Raw genomic sequence first — 22,349 nt, forward strand, 5'->3', positions numbered from 1 at the left:
TCTTCCTGTTCCAGCAGTGTCCCTTCAAGTGACTTAATAGTGTTTGAACAACAGATCATGAAACTCATAGCTGCCTTCATTTCCCCACATCTGTATTCAGTCCTGCAGTTTCGGGCTCTTTTCCCCTGAAATAACATTATGTTTCCTGAATAATTCCTTCCCTGTCAGCCTAATGAGGGACATTAAAATGAAATACTCTGTGCTTTCTCCTCCAAGTGGGGCACAGTTTGAAATGAATCTTTCAAGCTCTCGAGATGGTGGGTCTGGTTTGCAGAGCCCAGTGACAAAGATGGATTATTCAACATATTGACACATCTTACGGTGGTCACCAAATGGCGACATGTGAGTGTCGGCAATCTCAAATCAAACGCCGTGAAGGTGCGATTGAGTGAGACATGAGACTGGCTGCTTTTATGCGCAGTTCCAACTCAAACAGCGGCTTGTGCCAGGGTAGCCGGCCGAGCCGGGAGCGGCTCAGGGCGGCTCCTCGGGGCTCAATGGCGGCAGTGTTTATGTTGTTGGTTTTGGATGCCATGGAGGCTCGGCCGGCCTTGCCCCGGTTGGGCGGCGGAGCACAGCAGTCCTGACTGTGAGGTTCAGGCGCCATGGAACGCAAATTGAGGAAAGCCGTGCTAAAGTAATTGGACAGCTGTGTGAGGAGAGGTGAAGAGTGACAGAGTGTAGACGGTCCGAGCATTACAGGAATGCTGAGGTTTCCACTGTTCCTCTTCAGAATTAATCCCACCAGTGTGTTACATATTAACTTTGAAAGTTGGCTCTGTTGTAAAAGTGTCATACACGCCCGTATTTTATGTTATCTAATGTATTTAAGACAATGCACTCAACGCCTTTCACACAATCTCTAATGACTCCACAATCAGTTCAATATCGTCGCACCGCGTCACGCTTGACAGCGAATGGAAACGTCTCTGCTTTGACTGATTGAGCAACACAACATGTTCAAGTTCATCAGTTGTTTATCTGATCGCTGAAGCAGTCCAAGATGAATGGAATCTGATTGAAATGGCAATTATTATTATTATTGCAAGTCTAACAGTCAATTTACCCAGTTCAGCGATGTCATTTAGCTTGTAGGTCTAAAATGATTGCACTACCAGACACACACACACACACACACACTCACACACACTCACTGTGATAATAATTATTTTCGGAACAAGTACTCTGGTTTATGTGAGAGGATGGATATATGCTTTTATTTTCCTCTGCGTTGCTGCTGATGGATGGCTTTTGGAAATCAGGAAAGCAGAAAGATTTGATTATTAAAGTGTTTGGCTGATGCTGCAGGAGTCAGGAGTCTAGTTTAATGATTGATAGGCCACTGTAGTCCTATTCAGCAGGAAGCAGACACTTAAGGGAGACTTGTGCAGCTTTCAGAAGATAAAAATCGGACGGAAACTTCAGATATATCTTCAGTTTTGATATTTTAAAATTGCATATTTACTGCTGTGTGGTTAAAAAAAACTCTTGTTAGTATGGAGGTAAATAGTAAGTATGCCTCAGATAGATAATTGTGCCCCCACTCACACTCTAACATCTTTCTCAACCAGAAAAAAAAAAACAGTCTGTCCTATTACATCCTGGTGCCGTTGAAAAACGGAGCCGCTGTGCCGACTTCCACCGTCACAAACATGTCTGACCTCACCCGTCCCGGGTGATATCGCTGCCACATGTCGTCTCCCATTGTGTAGTATCTTTCCTACCCAGTGGGTGGCGATATCACTCTGGCAGCCCTCTGTGGACCGGGTGCCATCATGTGAAGGCTTTTGTCAGGTCTGTTTTGTCGTTCTGGTTGCGGTAATGAACTCCCGGGGCCCGTATGGCCTCCGCGGGTATTTATACTCACTGTGGCCTGTGACACATTTACAGTCCTGGCTGCTCCGAGCGCAAACCACTGGAGACGCCGTCTGAGTCCTGCACTGTTTTCTGACCTTTACAGTGTTCACAGTGTCATTGAGAATCTCTGGACATTAAAGAAATAGATAATGGTATGAAATCAGCAGCCATCCGGCTGCAGTCGTCTCCACTCTCTCTCTGGTTCTTCACAGCACTGTCTTCCTCACAGTGTTTACCAAAGCGTGTCACCTCACATGGGTCTATTTTTAGCAGGCGAGAACTGTGCTATAGTATGTTTTCGTGGTGGGGAGGGGCTGCGGCGAAGAGCTCCACAGAAAGCACGCTGACTGGAAAAGATCGTAAATAGTTAAACTGCACCCTCTCCTAATGAAACAAACTGAGCACAATGCATGACCTCTGTTTGTATTCTGCATAAATGGGAGGGATGAGGAGAAAAGGGGGCGATGGCGTGCATGTAATAAGGAGTGTTGTGTTAGTCACAGTCACATGAGATCGATTTTAATAATACATGGCTGAAATAAGCAGACAGATTTGTGGTTGAGCTGTGAAATAACCGCTGCTTTCAGTTTTATTCAAATTTTTGAAGGGGACACAAAACATAATAAAGTGGCCGTTTTTGTGAAAATACAAAATATAGAATTAAGTTCTGTGAAATTGAAAGGACAGACAACCTTTACGCATCCATTTTGTACAGAAATCAGCATGAATTACGACTTTAAAAAATTCCATGGCCCAAAGCGCTGAAGTGGAAAGTTGTCATTTCAAGGCTGGCAGAGAAAATGCCCTTGAACATTCATATTTTAGTGCAGCTTTCTGTCTCCACCTGACTTGCATATGTTACAGGAATGTGAGAGGAAAACCGGAGGACACCCACTCAAACACTCAGAGAACAAGAAAAGAAAAGGGAAAAAAAAATCCCTCCACCCAGAAAAGACAGAAGCAAACTTTAACCCATCTCCCTATGAATACACTGCTCAGGTGTTGCTTTATTGTACGCTGATCCCAGTGGCTATTGTTTGATTATTTTTTATTCTAAATTGAATACAACACAAAAAGCCATCAAATCATACAATTAAACTGTAATTTGTACTAAAACACTATGTTAGATTAGTTAAGTGATTGATTTCAATGTTTTATAAATCTTGTAAAGCACTTTGAATTTCCTTGTGTCTGAATTGTGTTTGCATTGTCAAGGAATAGTGTTTAATCAGACTTTTTTTAGTCAATACTAAAAAATATTCCAAAACTAGTCATATTACAAATAATTGTGTAACATTTTATGCAACAACATTTTATTGTTTCAATATTGCTAAAATAAAGACAAAAAAAAGTCATGTTCTGATGTTATGTCTTGAGTTTCTGTACATCTGGATGAATAGATTCTTATCCAGACTGAAGGTACTTTGGACTACGACCTAATCCAGCGATGTGCAGAGAGCGCAGAGGAGAAGAGCTTCTCAGACATCACTTGCCACTGATGATCTTTGATCATTCCCATCAGATCCCACAGGCAACACATCTGCTCCAGCTTTGCAGCCAGGATGTGATGAGCAGAGGCAGCATATCCTTTAATTACTCCTATTTCAGCTCTATTTATACATCTGCTGCCAGATCCTTCTTATGCACAGAAATCCTTTGTTCCTGAGAATTTACAGGAAAAACGTGTTTCTTTCATTTTTTTTTTCTTTCCATACAAAGTGGTCTGTGTTCGCCGAGCGATCCCGGGCCACTACATCTCATTTAGTACGCTGTTGTATCAAACTATGACATCAGCCGACTGTAATTGTTTCCAGACCGGTCCCGGGCCGAGTTTTCATTTTATTTTCCCTTTCTTCGCGCAGGTTTGAATCGCTCTTTATCCAGCGGAGTCAGATAATCCGAAACGATGCATGAGGTCATGCAGACGGCGCACGTCGCAGCGAGGCCGTGTGACCAAGTTTCCAGGAAGCTATCGCTTCGCCCCGCCGTTTCCTTTACTGTCTTTTCCTCCTGCTCTGTCTTTTTTCACTCTCGTTGCAGTGGGAAAATCTAAAATTCCCCCCCTCTCCTGATAGTATTCAGGTGCTGCGCTGTGGGAATGCACCTGATAAAGCCGTTTGTGTGTAGCTGACCTGCGGATACCTCTTTGGATTGTGCCAAGTGTAAAGTACCTAGTGCTCCATGCTTTACAACAAAGTGGAAAAGGAAAAGAAGGGAGGGCTTTGGAAGTGAAGGGGGAGGGAGGGCTGATGGAGTGGGAGTTGAAATGCAGAGAAACCATATGTATTGAGTTGAAGAAATAGCATTTTATGAGCAGAGAGTGGGCCTCTGCTTGGAATTCTCAATGACATCATTCTAGAGCGCAGAGCGCCGCGCAGGAGGCCGGACTCCGAAGACGGAGCGAGCCTTTAGCAGACAGGGCGACTGCACTGGGTCCTCACAGTGGAGGAGGGAGAGAGAGCCATGGAGGCAAGTCCTGCAGGCTCACTTAGTTTGGAAAACTTTTACAACTCGTCTTTACCTGGAATTCACCTAATTACATCATGTCAGCAATAAAAGTGATGTTGCCCCGGAGCCGCAAGCTGCAACAATAACAGGCTTATGAACTTCACTGTGCCTGAATGACACAGCAATAAGGCTGCACATCCATCCATCCATCCATCCATCCATCCATCCATCCATCCGTCAGGAACACCCAGGACGGAGCAGACGAACTAAAACACAGGCACACACCCTCACATTGCTTGTTTTTTGACTGTGTCAGGAAACTGGAGCACCGACAGAAAACCCACATATGCACAGGAAGAACATGCAAATTCCACACAGAAAAGCTCCTTCAGGCACAGACTTGAACAGTCTGTGAGGTGAAATTGCTAACCGCTGTACCAGCACTGCTCCCTGCAGCTTTATTCACAAACAAACTCCATTCAGCTGCTCGCTGTGGCCCACCCGTCAAAAAAAAAAAAAAAAAAAGAACTTGAAGTTGTCATAATATTTAAAACCATTCACACGTTTGTAAACTCAACATCTGCCTACGTCCGCGTCTGTAAGCTGCAGTCTAGCAAACAGAGGATACTCAATTTAATAAACGCGGGTCTTTTTGCTTCCTTCTTTATTCGGGGTTCAGAGTGGCGGCGTTGCCGGATCGGGGAGATCTCTAAGTGGAGTGAGCTGTCTGCAGCTCCACCAGGCATTAGCAGCTGTAGCCACCGGAGTCCAGGGCCAAGGTCTCAAACTGAAATAGATCGGTTACCAAGTCGCTGTGTGCCTCTCTGCACATAATAATTCTGCCTGAGCGATGCCCGCGCTGTGATAAATGCTTTCTCTTCTCCTTTTTAGTAACTCTTTGTTTTGCTTTGTCTCTCATTCTGCATCTCTCATTTGAAGTCTCAGATGAAAACAGTCCAGAGAAGGTGATCATTTCGGGGGCTCAGGCCTGTAATTAGCAGAATTCAGCATCTTCCTCTTCAGACGTGTGTGTGTGTGTGTGTGTGTGTGTGTGTGTGTGTGTGTGTGTGTGTGTGTGTGTGTGGATGATTGGTGTCCCTGTGAACTGGCTCCATGTGGGAGCCATTCTCCTCTGTTTCCTGCGCCTGTTGTCATTAGATAAAAAATACCTTTGACTTGGGGGAAGTTTACCCCAACCCCCTTTTCTCAGAGGGGCAATTAGTCTCCGGCCTGTCTTAACAACTCTGTGAAGTCCAGGGATGAGGCACTGTCATTCTGGGAGCTGTTGCGTGTTTGGGAGCTCAGATGCCTTGATGGTGTAACTCATGTGGCTTTTTAAGCAATGTAAGATTATCCATGAAATTAAACAGCACTGTTTGGAAGATTGAGAATGAAAGAACTAAAGGTGGAAAACTTCTCCCCAGAGTGATTCTGTGCAGTAGGGGGAAAAAAAAACAGACTCCACCTTTTCTTTCTTTTCTTAGTGCACATCTTAACAGTGGCTTCTCAGCCCTGAGAGGCTCTATTAATAGAAGTACTCTCTTTTATTTGCCATCGCTATCCAGCAAGTCATTTTTCTTGAGTCTCAAAAAGGGGGCAACAAAAGGTTCCTGACATTCAAAGCGCTCCTGCACCCTGTTTTCTTCAAACACAACCTGTCTTTTTATTTATGCCAGTGTCTTGCCACACTTTCTTTTTTCCATTTGTCTCCTTTTCATACAGTTTTGTTTTTTTTTTTTTCATCATACATGTTTGTGCAGGATGGAACCGCCACCTCCCTCCTCTGTTTTTAGCACCTTTGCTTTATATCGCCCATTTCTTCAGCTCTCCCTTTCATGTAATTATTTTCCCAGAAACACTTCTGAAATGTTCTCTCCTCTGTCACCTGCTCCCTGACCAGTGCGAGTGTCCCCTTCTTGCTCGACTCGTGTGACACATGAGGTATTTCATCCCCTTCTCTCTGCTCTTGCCCTGAGCCGCTACGCTTTCACAGCCACTTTCCTGCACCCCACCCCCTTCCATACAGCCCGGGACCTGGCAGAAAAACTCACACTCCCCTGTCTCCCAGCCTCCACCCCCTTATACTCCCACCAGCCCGGCGTACAGAAGACCGAAAGAAAGAAAAAGAAAAGGCAAATAGCTTCAGTCATCTGTTAGTCTTCTGCCACCGAGCGCTGGCCATGGACGCCTGCTATCTATAGGGAGCGTCTCTCGCCAGGCTGAGGAATGGAAACGTCTGCAGTGAGCGGAGCGCTGCACGCCACGCCAGATGGCACTTTTGAGAAGTGTCTGTCTGCTAAAGAGACCTTTTAGGCTTTCATGGGGAGCGGCGAGGGGGACTCACGGATGTTTGGAGTACACCGACCTGTGAGTGCGGGCCAGCATGTGGTGTTTGCAGTGTAATTCAGAGAAGACCCAGTCCCTGCTGGAGCTGGAGCTGAATGGCTGGTAAGAGTAAGAGGGGAATGAATAACATGTGTTTGAGTGTGGGGTTTTTTTTTTTTTTTTTTTTTTTCCCACTTAATGAGAAGACACCTGGTTGGTAGACATGCAAATGTTATTTTTGGAAGCTGGAGACTGTATATGTTTGTGGCTGGATTGTGGATCATGTGATATGTTTATGTTTGACTCCACAAAATCCATGGTAGACGCTGACTAAAGCTATACGATCATGAATTTCACTCCAGTTTTGACTCCGTTACAGTGGAAAACAGGTCCTGTCCTCCTTCTGAGTCACTGTCTGTGATGGCTATCACACTGTTTGGTCTCACTGTACTGACTCCATCTGTGAGTAAGTCTCCCCAAACAATTTGAAGGGCATTCCTGTGGCGTGTCGCGGCCCTCCCACTTGATGGCCGTGACTGCGCGCCGTCTCGTAGCCGAATCTTCAAGGGCAGGTGCTGAGCGTAGTGCGCAGGAAAGCTTAATTATTCATTACTGAAGGATAACGTTGGCGGCTCGATTAGTGTTGCTGCTGCTGCTGTTGTTGTTGTTGTGTGGCTCTTGACAGGAGGGAGGAGGAGACGGGATGACTTGATCAGCCAGAATGAGGCCTGGCAGTTAACAGGGGAGCAGTATTGATCTCTGAAGTGTGTGATTGGCATCTACAAAATAGCAACCGAAATGTTGAGAACCATGCTTCTAATGGGCTACACCGGCTTGACTTTTATTTTCTTCTCCTTGTAAGAAATAGTTCAATGATCCAAATTCTTCATGTCATAAAATAATTTAACATACAGGTATGCGTTTGTTTGAAAATGTCTATTGTTGGTCAGAGTAAATGTCAAATGACAGCGTATGATTTGTAAAGCCTCCCTGGCCCTAAAGCTTTCAAGCTGAACTGTACAACTTACAGTAGTTATCATCCCTGAGTCTTATGAGACTCCAGCCGGCGATATTCTGTCTGCTGGAAACCCTCAAGAGTTATACTGTCAGTCTGCTGGCCGCTGCAGCTTTCCTGTTTGCAGCTGTGTCAAACTATAAATTCCCAGCTCGCTCCTCGCTGTCTTTTTATAGCTCTTACAAAGGCATTCATTAGTGCAGCTATTGGTTTTAAAATGACAGGTACACCTGAGCGCTAACTGGCTTCTTCACCTCTCGATGCTGGACTTCATTAAATGTGCCGCTGTGTGGTCTACCTGCGAAATGTATTCCTTTGCGCACGTCCGTGCGTGTGTGTGTGTGTGTGTGTGTGTGTGTGTGTGTGTGTGTTTATGGGCTCTGTGAGTCAGTTTGAAATGAGGGAAAACATCTGCTTTTGTTGTGCTTGGAGCACATGTTGTCTCTGGGTGGGGGGAGAGCTGTGTGATATCAAAGTGCGGTTTGATTTTATTGGAAGGGTCAGTCCAGAGCCGGTGTTTACATACACATAGGAAAGAAAGAAAAAATACACACATATATAAACAGACGGGTTGAGGCAGGAACTCCAGTTATGCATTTATACATTTAGAGTTAATGTTATTGGCCATAGTTTCTCTTAAACACCTTTTAGTGAGGAGAAATTACAGAAAATCTAATGTAGAGTTTCATACAGCTGGTCTGATCTTTAGAGCAACGATTCCAGTTTGTGAGGTTTCTAATGTGTATAATAACTGATTTTTTTCCTTCTATTTTTTTTAATTCCCTGAGGTGACTTTGTCCTCTCTGTGCACAAGCTCCTACTTCAAGAAACCGAAACCGCTTAGAAGTTCACAATTGAATTAAGCCTGGGTTTGTGGACTGCTTTGTGACTTGGTTTGGGAGTCGTGCTGGTTCCACGCTGCAGCTCTCTCTTCCTCTTTAGCCCCAGCCTGCACTTCATTAGCCTTCTTCTATTCCCAGAACTCCTGTAGATGTGACTCCTCTTTTCCGGGATGGAGGAATGTTTCTCCCTCAGGTCCGGCTGATGGAATGGGCTGAGGCCTGGGCAGGGGCCCGGGCCCGGGCCTGTTTGTTCAGGATGTGTTGAGGGGAAAGGAGAGAGGAAAGGGAGAGATTGTCGACCCCCTCAGCCCCCCAAATCCCTCGATCCCGCGGCTGAAAATCACTGCCAGCCGTGCTGACGCGCTTGTCCGCGCCTACATCGGGACTTACAGGGGATCCTGGTGGATAAAGAGCCAGACGGACGGGCAGTTGGTGCTAACGTCGAGATCATATTTCAGGTGCTGCATAGTCACTATCGGGAAATAGCCACACGACAGCCTCTTTCTCGCTTCACAGCTGACTTGAATTATTCATACAGTTGGTTAATTTACATGAAAACGTGAGTTTATGAGTTCTGCCTGAACGATTTCTTTCACTTCTGCTTCTAATATGGATTAATGTCACTAAACTTCCTGCTCTGCTGTAGTTCTTTCTTGCTTTTTCCACCCAACACCCACTGTAGCTTGAAATATCAGTCCTTTATAAGCTGTTCTTTCTTCTTTTCCCACCCTTTTTTCCCTCCATCATGGACAACTGACCTCACTCTTTAGGGTATTCAGTGATCTCAGAACTGAAAGTACAGCTCTGTCTTCCATTTACTTTCAATCCCACTGTCTGAATGCTTTCTGCAGCATGCAATGAAGGTGCAAACAAGCACACCTTACTGGGAAACTGTTGTTTTGGGAGTTTTAATTGTCTGTGGCGTTAAAGGAGGCGATGAGACAGCAAACTCCAGCGATTATACAAGCAGCATGCAGTTCGAGTTCTCTGTTGTTTAAATGAGGCTCAGCGTTGCCTCCTACAGTTACATTGTGTCCTGTTACATAAACTAAAATGAAAATGTTATTTTGGGCTGTAAATAATTACACAAGCAATTAGAAAGAACAATGGAATGGTGATTATGCCTAAACAAGACAATATAGAAAAATATATACATCGAAATGAAACTGATCTGCAGTCTGCAGCCGTGATGCGAGTCCTGCGCTGAGACACAGAGCTGTAGCGCCTGCATCAGCAAGACCAACACGCTCATATCCATAATAACAGCAGGTCAAATCTTGATTCATCACATGCCCGAGCGGGGTTAGCTGAATGTCTTTGAACACAAAGTACAGCCAAACAAAGTGGGGAAATTCAGATTTGAAAAGTGCTGGACAGATCCACTCATGAGAAGTGAAGGTCAGAGGCTTCTGACTTCCTCTTTTCATGGTGGGAATGTGCTTACAAAGATAAAGACTGTCCCAAAAATTGTTGAGATATTCTAATCTTGCTTCAGTCGAGCAAAGTGTCCACCCAGCACATCTGCAAAGGTCAGTGTTTTAAGTGTTTGTCCTCTGTGAAGGAAGCAACTGAAGTCTATGGAAAATACAGTATTCTTGATACATTTTTCATTTGTTACATTTGGAATATTTCTAAATGGTTATTTATGTTGCCTGTACATTTTCAAAATGATTATTCAATGATATATAGGAATCTATTCCTCTGCCACTGTAATATGAGCATCCTGATGATCCTCCTTTTATACAAGTCAGTCATGAAAGTTCTAATCAAGAAATTACAAAACACGAAGCGACAGCATGCAAAGTGTGACTTTTAACTCAACAGATTTTCAGTTTGCCTCGACAGATGGGCGGGGAGATTCGTCCTGGTGGCGATTATGCAAGAAAGTATCATTTTTTTATGATTTTTTTTTTTTTTTTCCCAGTGTGGAGTCAGGTCAGGTGTTTTTGTAGCATTAAAATAATCTTCCTTTCCGGCTCTGTCGCTGCACTGTGGCCCACTCTTAGACTCTGTCTCTATACGCTACCCCGAGGCAGTCTGTGAGCGTTCAGGTTCTTGTGTGTCACGATGGCCGAGACTGACCCTGAACGCCTCGTCTTCATTTTGATAGAATGAGAACATGTAATGCAAAACAATTCACTGTCACTCTCTCTTGTTGAAATAGATGGATCGACGTGATCCACACGCATTTCTTTTCAGTCGCTTCTCACGACAGTTAAATCTCACTTCGGCTGCATCAACATGAAACAACAAGTTTAAAAATATATTGAATAGGTCTGCGTCTCTTATTAAAAGCAAGGAAAAACTACATAATAGGAACATCTAGAAATGTTGCAGGCTAATTCCCTAGCTTTAGGTAATTCATCACTGTTGGCACTGTGACCATCTGCTGTGCAGTTTTAGGTGTTGTATCCGGTATTAGGGACAAATTAGAAAGAAAAGTTCCTTTTTTGTCTGGAAAAATAAGTGAATGAATGTGTGATTAAGGCTGAATAGTTTCTGAATCATTCTGAGCCTTAAAATAAAGGTGAAGTAAGTGTGAAGCAGTCACACGAGAAGATCACAGGTTATTTCAGGCTGAAATGTGGTTAAAAGCAGTAATGTTGAAGAAATGGTCTGTTCTTGAAAGTATTTCTTGGAAACAAAGCACCTGAAATCCTTACAACTGGGTGATGTATGACTCATTTGTAATCACTTGCTCTAAAGTTTTGATTGATACTTACTTTTAATGTTACACTTTAGGGAGCAGACTGACTCTTTGTTTGGTAGAAATCAACAGAAAATGACAATTTGAAGGCTGTGACTGTGATTCAAGTTTATCAAGTGGCAAGTTTTCATTCTAACACAGACAATGCATCTGAGTCTGAATTATCTTTTATTATCATGGACTGTAAAATGGTTTCCTTTTGTTGCTGCTTGGCTGCGTTGAACGAGTTTCGCATCGATAAATCTGTATTCGGTTAGGAGAGCGGCTTGTGAAACAAAACCATTGTACTCTCAAAAAAGAGTTTACATCTGCATTTTGAACTTTTGACCACAGTTCCACTTTTTCACTCGGCGCGGGTTGTTGCCGTTCATGCGCCGGCCGTTGTTGCTGAATGTTGAACTGAGGTTGTCTAATGAAGGAAGTGGATTGTGTACAGTGTATGGGTGTGTCGAGTCACAGTTCAAACACATTAGGCTGCCAATGCAGCCTGGAGAAGCTGCGCCGGCTGGTGCGAGAGGAGAAATGTTGCCGTGCTGTCAGATATTGAGCAAATCGACACCTCGTTCTTCGGCATGTCGGCTCCATCAAAGGGAAAATGTATTTGCTGCGCCTGTCTGCTCTGAACTGGACTTTGTATCTTGCGTCGGAACAGCGTGTCGTCACTCCTGCAAATATGGTGTGAATCCTGTTGGTCACTGATTGGCCTTTAAGGTGACATAAACTTTGGTTTCCTTCATGTGGCGGTGTACTCTGGACTTCACTTGACTGACAGAATGGTGGACAAGCTATGGAGGAAGAGTTGGCACTTCATAGAAACCAGACGGTCTTTTCGCAATAAGCGCTCCTCTTGCAGTTTGGCAGAATGTAGCAGTGAGTGAGTAACCTCTTGTGTTTTTTTCTCTCATTATTTGTTCAGGAGATAATCTCTCGGGGACAGTGGATTGCTGGGTAGTTGCCATATTTGAATATGGTTTACATGGCAGTTGTTTTTCTCTGAATGTACTCAGTCAAATATCTACAGCAGCTGAACTTTCATTGATGTGTGTACCTGAGAGGTAGACTAAAAAAAAAAAAAACGGCTCATAGCTGAATAAAATTTGGGTTATGTTCTGTTTTACACATTTGTAGAATCAGCGTGTCCCAGAAATGTCTCTACTCTTTTAGTCACACACACGTCGCTCGACAGTTCGCTCCTCTAATGCCACACTTAACACGTCACACATGAAGTCTTGACTGCTGATTTTAAGCTTCTATCTAAAATAATCAACGGCTTTTGATTGAAGTACCTGAAGTTAACCTGCTTCTCACTCACAGCGAGCATAAAATGAACAGCTTCGAACAACTTTTCCTTACCTCAGTAATATTTAAGTCCAATTCCAGCTGAATAGAAATAGATTTGTCATTACTTACTTTTGTTCTGACCATCACTTTCCTTTCCCTGCAGTGTGGAAGGGGATGGACGGCCCAATGAGAGCGGCCCTTCCCTGGATGGTGGAGCCACCTACGGCCAGGGCCCGGTGACTCACGGCTCGGCCATCAGCCCCGATCGATTTGACAGCCAGCTTTACAGCCACGGGGTCCAGCCCGGGCCTCAGAGGCCCCGTCGGCCCAAGCTCCAGCACTCGCAGTCCATCCTCCGTAAACAGGCCGAGGAGGAGGCCATCAAGCGGTCGCGCTCGCTCTCCGAGAGCTACGAGCTCTCCGCCGACCTCCAGGATAAACAGGTGTGCCTCAGGAGCCTCGCTGGATTACTTCTCCCTGTGTTTTTCATGTTCTCAAACCCGAATTAAATGATGTATTTGAGCTTTAGGCTTATCACAGCACAGCTGGGTGAAATTATTCTCGATCTAAGAAATGCAAATGCAGTGAAAATGTTGGATTGTTACTGAGCCGCTGACACCAGGGAGAGGCAAATTATCAGTGACTTTGTGGAGAATGACTTTATGAACCATGTGCAGCTAAGAAAGAAAATAATTAGCTATCCCCGTGTGTCACAAGTTAATTTATTCCGTCTTTATTTTAGGTGGAGATGCTGGAGCGCAAATACGGTGGGAGATTCATAACCCGGCATGCGGCTCGCACCATCCAGACAGCCTTCCGTCAGTATCAGATGAACAAGAACTTTGAACGTCTCAGGAGCTCTATGTCGGAGAACCGCATGTCCAGACGCATCGTCCTGTCTAACATGAGGATGCAGCTCTCCTTCGAAGGCCCGGAAAAAGTGCACAGCTCTTATTTTGAAGGGAGGCAGGTGTCCATGACAGAGGATGGCACTCCGCTGTCCATGGTGCAGTCTGAGTGTGGCGATATCGAGGTTCACCAACAGGCCAACATGGCCGCTCACGCGGCCCCGCAGAGTGACCTGACGGACGCCATCACGGAACTGGAGGACGCCTTCTCCAGACAGGTCAAGTCTTTAGCCGAGTCGATAGATGATGCTCTGAACTGCCGCAGCCTGCAGGGGGATGAGGGTCCCGACCCGGAGGCCATGGGTTGCACCACGGTGGAGGGTGAGGTACCCTATCAGGTGAAAGCCCACCGCAGGGTGGCTGGACGGATGCACGACGAGTCGATGGCGTCCTATAGTGATGTTACTTTGTTTATCGACGAGGAGGACATGGGCCCTCCTATCGCTCTCTCAAGGTCGGGCGATCATCCCTCCAGCACAGAATCAGACTTACGGCTGCGGTCAGTCAACTCCTCCCAGGAATATTGGCCTATCGACCCCAAAGATGAGGGTCGTGACACAGACACTAGCTGCCGCAGCACTCCTTCTCTGGAGTGCCAAGAGCAGCGCATTAGAATGGACCATCTTCCCCTCCTGACCATTGAACCTCCTAGCGATAGCTCCGCGGAGCTCAGCGACCGCTCCGAACGCAGCTCGGTCAAACGGCCGCCCGTGTACGAACCCCACGGCCACATCGTGACGTCGTCCCAGGCGAGCCCCAAACACATATCCCACGGGCCCCCGCCGCGCGCTCCCTCCCGCGACGACGACGCGCCCCTGCGCCACCGCCACCGCCAGCTAGAGAGCCACCTGGCGATCAACGGCTCGGCCAACAGGCAGAGCAAGTCCGAGTCGGACTTCTCGGACGGGGACAACGACAGCATCAACAGCACATCGAACTCCAACGACACCATCAACTGCAGCTCGGAGTCCTCGTCCAGAGACAGCCTGCGGGAGCAGACTCTGAGCAAACAGACGTACCACAAGGAGACTCGCAACAGCTGGGATTCGCCCATCTTCAGCAACGACGTGATCCGCAAGAGGCACTACCGCATCGGCCTGAATCTGTTCAACAAGTAGGTACTCCATCCTGATGGAGCATGTGCTTGACCACTGCTTGTGGTGAGAGGAGAGTTAATGTGCAAAATGTTAAACAAGCCACTTACAGGCTCACTAAACTGTAAACACTTGTATTGAAATGTTTTTCCCGTAAAACCTAAAAAAAAAAACTGAGCATAGTTTAATGAGTATCGTACGACAGAGTATGAATTATATATCCCATCCTACTTGAAACACTCACAACTTGTGTTGACTCTCTGAGAAACTATGGTTAAAAACTCATTTAATCCACAAATTGAATCAATATTATAGTTACAGTGAAATATCTGGGTGGCGTTTTAGTTCTGTGGTAATAACCACATTCCATATTCAGTCATTTTTGTGCATCAGTTTGCTTCCTATTACTTTTCTCAACGGTTAATTTCATAGTGAGGGCAAGTTCAAGCTTGTTCAAACAGTGAAAGCGAGAATGTGCTCATCTTCTCGGTTTCTGTCCAGAAAGTAATACTACACTGTCATGCTGAACTTTTCAGGAAGCCGGAGAAAGGCATTCAGTACTTGACTGAAAGAGGATTCATCCCAGACACGCCGGTCGGTGTGGCTCACTTCCTGCTGCAGAGGAAAGGGTTAAGCAGGCAGATGATCGGAGAATTTCTGGGCAATCGACAGAAGCAGTTTAACCGAGACGTCTTGGAGTAAGTATGATCTGCACACACTTTTCTATTCGACGGGACAGTGCGTTTACTTACATTAATGTTGACTTATTCATGACAGATTATGCTTTGACTTACCTAATCCTAGCTTCACCTGTCAGTACTAACTCTGACTCTCACTCTAACCTTTAACCCAACTTCTCGGTCAAACCTGGACCACATCAGTCTATGCACATGCCCCCATAGTCACAAACATTTCAATTGCAATTCAAGCACAAACATTTCCCTCGTTTTCTAGATGAAAATGTCATCAGATGCAGATGAAGACTGGCATACTATTTCCATCTAATTGTTTGTTTCTGTCCACCTTCTCCCTCTTCCTTCTCCAGCTGTGTGGTGGATGAGATGGACTTCCAGGGCATGGAGCTGGACGAGGCCCTCAGGAAGTTTCAGAACCACATCCGTGTTCAGGGTGAAGCCCAGAAGGTGGAACGGCTCATTGAAGCCTTCAGGTCAGTCTGCACGTCCAGATACAGCATGTCAAAGAAAACTGTTCCGAAATTAAAAACAAAAAAAGGGAATTATACAGTTTGTAAGGTTTTTAGTGCATCATGATAATGCATTCCCATCAAGAAGATTATTAGCACATAAAGAGAACCTGTTTCATTTTGACTTCTGCTTCCTTCACATCGTGTTGAAACTGTTTCCCCACATCGAGCCTTTTGGTTTAGCTCCTGCTATTGATGTCATTTCAAGACGGCATGGCTGACGTTGCTCCCCTGTCTCACGTCCGTAGCCAGCGCTACTGCATCTGTAACCCCACGGTGGTGCGGCAGTTCAGGAACCCTGACACCATCTTCATCTTGGCCTTCGCGATCATCCTCCTCAACACCGACATGTACAGCCCCAACGTCAAGCCCGAGAGGAAGATGAAGCTGGAGGACTTCATCAAGAATTTAAGAGGTGAAAAACACACACCAGTTAGGGGACAGTGTATATAAACTTTTTTTGAAAATGTGCTTCATGCATAATGTAGGTCAGTTATTATCATAACTCTGCTCTGTTCTGTTCCAGGTGTGGATGATGGAGAGGACATACCACGGGAGACTCTGGTTGGCATCTATGAGAGGATTCGTAAGCGAGAGCTGAAGACCAATGAAGACCACGTCTCCCAGGTGCAGAAGGTTGAGAAGCTCATTGTGGGAAAGAAACCAGTGAGTAGCATTTCATATCTTTTCACTAAGACCTAAAAAACTGTCAGTGTCACCAAAAAAACTTGCAGGCATGGCAGGACATCAATCTCTATTGACCTGAGACGGTTTTACTCACATGGTCGAGAATTAGCCTCAGCAAAAACACTACTTCTCTCCTTACTTCTAATCCTCAACTCACAGAGTTTAAGCTGCAAAAACAACACAAAGATTTAGATAATTCTTGTTTCTGTGTGAATAGGGACACGCCTGCGTTTTGGATCTTCGTCCTGCTGAGTTTAACTCGCTGAATCATTGAGAGATCCGGACCCAGTGCAGCAGTGTGGGATGAAATATAGACACATCATTGTACCGAGGTGGAGGAGAAACTAAAGTGACCCCAAGTCAGAGTTTATGTCACAAAGCAACAAAGATGTGGAAAGGTTCCCTCTGACTTTAGATATTGCTTTGTGAATAGGGACACGCTTGTGTTTTACACCTTCGTACTGCTGATTTTAACACCCAGAGTCCTTGGTGGTCAGTGCTGAAGCTTTGCACATAGTGACACCTGCCTGTTTTCAGAAGGAGGGGAGTGCCCCCTGTTGCCTCCAGAAGTCACTGACTTTACATTGCTTCAATCGCACGACTCCGTAGTTATTAGTCCGTTAATTTCTTGCCATGAATACAGTCAGAATGTTTGTTTTGACTGTATTCAGTCCTCTGAGGAGCAGCAGCTGCTGCAGGGTTTCAGCGTTACTGTCGGCCATAATGTCTCTGTCGTGTGTGAAGGTTAAAAGGGTGATTAACCTATACAGCTCCAGGCAGAGGCTTGTCCTGCACGAAGGCCTTTGTGTTTCACTCTGCTTTCAGCGGAGCAGAGTCGGCTCTGCCCTCCTGCTAATGATTGAATGTATTGAAAAATGATCCCTTGTCACCATTTGGCTGCATAATTGAGAAGGCCACTTGGTAAAACACTTTAACATAGAAACCACAGCGGGATTCCTCTTTATTATAATCAGGTCCACTCGTGCTGCATTGAGAGGGCCTCTCAGGGACAATCTGTTATTATTACAGATTAATTTAGCAGAAAAGAAAGATCATCACCTCATATTCACAGCTGATGAGGTTCATCAATCTTTTAGAAAAGCCTGCCTTTATTTTAGATTAATGATAAGAAATAAGATAAGAAATTAATTTTCTTGTTATGAGAGGCAGTAAGTATATGTAACATTATTTGCCCTTTCTCTTTAGATTGGATCGCTCCACCACGGCCTTGGATGTGTAAGTATACTAAATCATTGTGAATCGTACTTGAGCTCATAATCTTTTTTGTTTTCTTTGTCTTTGTAGCAGTTAGCACACGTCATACAGGTTTTTTTTTCTTTTGAGTGGGTTTACCTTGAGCAGCTGGATGCAGCCTGAAGCATTATTTGGGTTAGAGAGAGATGAGCAGTCAGTGCTGCACTCCAGACGCAGAAGCAAGAGAATTCTTTTCTGAATTCAGCGATGGTGTTTTTATATCATCCACTCGGGAGAGGGGCACATCGTTCTTTATTTAAGCAGCCATTTGCTGATTTAGTATGAATATAATATTTTCTTTTTGTCTAGTAATGCTACATGTAAGAAAACTTAAGTAAGTTACATTAACACATCTCTAAAAAGTCATTCTGCCTCATATCAGCGTTTCAGTACTCAGCAAATCTAAAATTCCTTTCGAGATCACCTCCTTTTTAACTGTGTAACACAGGCTCACCCATTTTTCCTTGATATTTAAAAAAGAACAAAAACAAAGCATGAAAAAATACAAAGTGAAAACAGTGAAAAAAACCATTTAATGATTACCATGTATTTATACACATATCCACACACACTGTTTTTTCCCAAGATTGTAAAGTAGAGCTCAGCTGTATCTGTGCAGATCTTTCACATGCATTCGAGTTCATACACTGTCAGAATTAATCGGGATTGTTGCTGCTAACTCTGTTCTACAGAAATACAGACTAATAGCAGATGTTATCATTTTAATGCCAAGAGTAAAATCTAAAAAGAAAAAGAGAATCTATTTTCCATACATTACCATGAAAAGTGAAGAATGCACATGAAAGAGCAGAAATGTTTCCGTCTTCCATCCACACATGGCGTCTTTACATTCTTCTGAGGAGAGCCACGTCTGTTTCCCATTACCATGTGAGCTGGGTTCATAATTACTGCTGAAGTGTTGTTGTCTGTGCCATTTTCCTTTGTAGGTGCTGTCACTGCCCCATCGCCGACTGGTGTGTTACTGCCGCCTGTTTGAAGTTCCAGATCCAAACAAGCTCCAGAAGCTGGGTCTGCATCAGCGGGAGATCTTCCTGTTCAACGACCTCCTCGTGGTAATGACTCCCTCCTTTAATCTCCTCTCCTCTCCTCTCCGCATCGAGCCTCATGAAATTTTCTTTGCATAATTTCAGGTCACCAAGATTTTCCAGAAAAAGAAGAATTCGGTGACGTACAGCTTCAGACAGTCCTTCTCTCTCTACGGGATGCAAGTCATGCTGTTTGAAAACCAGTGTGAGTGTTACCGAGTGTCTCTTTTTCGCATGGTCTGTGTTTTGCAGCACGTTACCCGACAGTGTTTGCGTCACGTGGTTTGATGCAGTTACACTTCCAGCTGTAACGGGCGGTTAAACCTCTCGGCGGTGACCTTGTTTATACTTCTTAAACGTCAGAGTAATTTCTCCATTGTGTGCGACTGTGGGTTTTGGTCAATATGGCTCTTTTGTAGAGTTAAACTTCCCTCTGGGGTTATTGAAGCATTTGTATTCTGTTCTATTGTTTTGTAAATGTCTCTTCCTCTGTGTTTGTCATTGCCGCAGATTACCCAAATGGGATCAGGCTTACCTCGGCGATACCAGGTGCAGACATCAAAGTACTCATCAACTTCAACGCGCCGAACCCCCAGGACCGCAAGAAGTTTACAGACGATCTCCGGGAGTCCATCGCCGAGGTCCAGGAAATGGAGAAATACAGAATAGAGTGTGAGCTTGCTTTTTATTCCCCCCCCCCCGCCCCTCGTCTCCCTCAGCCTGAGCAAAGTGAAAACAGGCCGTGCTCCTCGTTACTCAACAGCCATGGTTTACAGGGGCGATTGTTTACAGAGTTCACGGGATGGTGACCAGAGGTGACAGCACGTTATTCCGAGCGTTCATTTTCACGAGTGAAGTTCAGAGAAGTGTGTGCATCTCGAGCAGAGAAGTTCTTCATAAGTTTCAGACTGTAAACAAGGGGGGCTGAATGCGTAACAGGAAAGTTTAGACATCGCTCCTCGGCCAGACGGCAGACGTTGAAACCGCTGCGACTTACCTCAGCGTTTCCATGACTCCTTCCCGCAGCTGAGCTGGAGAAGCAGAAGGGGGTGGTGAGACCCAGCATGTCGCAGAGCTCCGGGCTGAAGAAGGAAGCCGGCAACGGGAACATGAACCGCGCCAGTCTGGACGACAGCTACGCCATGGGAGAGGGCCTGAAGAGGAGCGCCCTCAGCAGCTCCCTGAGGGACCTCTCCGAAGCAGGTATAGCCAAAATGACTTTGCTTCTAACCGGCTGGGTCTTCCATGGAGAAACCGTAGCCTCCTTGTGCCATCCGCCTCTCTGTGATGATATCAAGGAGATAAAAAATAGCAAAATGTTGTTCATGGCACCATACATTGATTTTAGGGTTTTTCCCTTCAAATTCATGACCTAATTCCTTCATGATTAGATGGTTTGAACTCTGTTTTTTCTCTTGTTTAATGTTGAATCTCTTTTTTATTCAGCGTATTTTGCTTAGGAAGAGCCTTAGTGTGTGCTAAAAGAAATAAAACCTATTTAAAGATGTTTTACAGGCTTATTCTTGAAGAGGTTTAAAGCAGTGCAGTTTTTCTAGCCTTGTCTTACCAGTGATGAATGAAATTGATGGATAGTTTTCACTCCGGATCCCCTGGATAAGTTTACTTCTGGACGTTTCCATTCATGTTTTTATTGTCACTTTTTGTTCCTCGGCACTTCTGCATTTCTAAGTTTGTTTTATCTGAACGCATTTCACTTTGATCTGTTTCGTTTCATTCAGAAATCATGTGTCATTTCCTTTCGCCTATATCTGTGAGTCAGACAAAACATTGCTGATATGTACCATTGTGAAGCAGCCAAGAAGATTAATACACACCGATCAGCCATAACATTATGACCACCGACATAGTGATTGGGATTTATTCGGCAGCATTTTGTCCTTCAGGTTGATGTAGTGGGAGGAATAATTGAGTAATATTGTGATGGTTGGATGACTTTGCACAAGCATCTCCAAAACTGTAGCTCCTGTGTGTTTCTTTGGTCTGCAGTGGTCAGTATCTAGCAAAAATTGCCTCAGGAAAGAAAGGTTTTGAACCGGTGATCGGGTCATGGGTGGGCATTCGAGGGCCTGCCCTGCATCTTGTTGAGCCTAAACGATCTGCTGGTATCGCGGTGCCGGATACCACAGGCCATGAATTTGATGTGTCAGGGCTGTTTCGGCATTAGGGCTTCAGTGTCAGGCAGGTGCATGTAATGTTGTCGCTGATCTGTGACGTTAAAAAGTCATCTCATATCCATAAATATCAGTGTTTAACAAACCCGCTGTGCCTCTGGAGCAAGAATACATTTCATTCATTACAGATAACGGCTATGTGACGTTATCAGGTGACAAACCTGATAACAAAATGAAATCCAGTTGAGGGTGTGCCTCACGGTCGCTAACACGATTTGCTTGTTCTTACGCTCACTACCTCAACAGGAAACGATAGGTCAGACAGTGAAGAAGTCTGTAGGAGTCGCTCTGCCCTCCTGTCTCCTGCTTTCCTCAATGCAGGATGTGGCATGTTAGTGGGGTCATTTTTGTTAAATGTTTTTGTTTTTCTCTTTCTTTTCCTGCCATGCTCCCATCTCATGTGTATTTACTGTGTTTTGTCCATACACATCAGGTAACCTCCTGTTTATGTGTAATTATTGGTCATATATCATTGGCTGAGTGTGCCTAAGGATGGCGAAAGTGCTCTGTCCACCCTCAGACCTGTATATGCCTGTACATTCCATGTGCAGCAACCACTGTATTGCTTTTGATGTCTCTCCTCCTCCGTGACTGTCACTGAGACTGGCTTTTAGGCCAAATCTGATCAGTATGAAAAACCTGCATCTTCCAACATCTTAGAAAAAACATAGGCTGCCAAAATATTTCAAACCAAAACTCAGAGGGAAAAAAAAAAAGAAAAAGTTTTGACTAATAACTCTGAAGTCGATTTTTATAGATGGGTGGCAATCTCGAGGTAAAACCTCACTGTGGACTTCTTCTGGGTCTATCATGCGTGATGCACGTTGAGATTTATTAAAATGCATTCAAATTAAATTGAAGCACTGCCTGACTTAGCCTCCGGTTTCGAATGCGCTTAAAAAAGTTAAGTCACAGAGATTCTAATGCAGTTTTAGTTTTCAACTTGAGTGAAGAAAATCCTGGCACCACCTGTCAACCACCACCGTCTCAGACCTGAATGCCCTCTACCCCCCCCTTGCCCGCCCGTATTCGGTCCTTACTCACAGTCACAGTTCACTGCACTGCCCCCTACGGGACTGGTGGGCGGCCTAAACGTCTGTAGTCAACCCAGAAGTGCTGTCGATCTCTAATCTCTGGTATTGCATGTCTCGGCCAGGCAAGCGGGGGCGTCGCAGCAGTGCAGGATCACTAGACAGCAATATGGAAGTAAGTTGTAAAGCAGCTGGTATCCAAGCTACTCTCTATGTGATGATGTGCACTGTGAAACACTCCATTTATTTTTTGGTCTTACACCTTCTTTGCTTCATAGACTCAGTCCATTTGTTTGGATCATTTATTTTTCTTCCTGGGATGCCTTATAACCTGCTTGCCTCAGTTAGTGTGCATGCATGGGTTGCCTGCCTCTGATCCTGCCCCTTTTTTTGGAAGCCAGAGATCTCCTGTTTTGGTCATGTTATATGACCAATATACACTTTTACCTTCAAAAAAG

At 44.9% G+C, this 22,349-nt stretch overlaps 1 protein-coding gene across 7 annotated transcripts in view; it reads left to right on the plus strand.

Moving 5' to 3' along the window:
• Positions 1 to 22,349, plus strand: part of LOC115407785 (IQ motif and SEC7 domain-containing protein 1-like) — a 93,538-nt gene that overhangs the window by 66,385 nt on the left and 4,804 nt on the right. For 4 of the 7 annotated variants that reach the window (XM_030118276.1, XM_030118277.1, XM_030118280.1 and 1 more), the window contains 12 exons: positions 12,639 to 12,918; positions 13,218 to 14,497; positions 15,014 to 15,175; positions 15,523 to 15,645; positions 15,930 to 16,096; positions 16,208 to 16,347; positions 17,575 to 17,604; positions 18,570 to 18,695; positions 18,774 to 18,873; positions 19,179 to 19,340; positions 19,695 to 19,871; positions 22,017 to 22,066. In XM_030118276.1, the coding sequence (XP_029974136.1) occupies positions 12,639 to 12,918; positions 13,218 to 14,497; positions 15,014 to 15,175; positions 15,523 to 15,645; positions 15,930 to 16,096; positions 16,208 to 16,347; positions 17,575 to 17,604; positions 18,570 to 18,695; positions 18,774 to 18,873; positions 19,179 to 19,340; positions 19,695 to 19,871; positions 22,017 to 22,066 (2,797 nt within the window). Of the gene's footprint in view, positions 1 to 6,435; positions 6,754 to 11,692; positions 12,069 to 12,638; positions 12,919 to 13,217; positions 14,498 to 15,013; positions 15,176 to 15,522; positions 15,646 to 15,929; positions 16,097 to 16,207; positions 16,348 to 17,574; positions 17,605 to 18,569; positions 18,696 to 18,773; positions 18,874 to 19,178; positions 19,341 to 19,694; positions 19,872 to 22,016; positions 22,067 to 22,349 lie in introns of those variants that run through there. The other 3 variants (XM_030118281.1, XM_030118278.1, XM_030118282.1) reach the window with 3 other exon arrangements.

The sequence above is a fragment of the Salarias fasciatus genome, chromosome 20 (genome assembly GCF_902148845.1).
Source record: "Salarias fasciatus chromosome 20, fSalaFa1.1, whole genome shotgun sequence".
In the NCBI taxonomy this organism is placed as follows: domain Eukaryota; kingdom Metazoa; phylum Chordata; class Actinopteri; order Blenniiformes; family Blenniidae; genus Salarias; species Salarias fasciatus.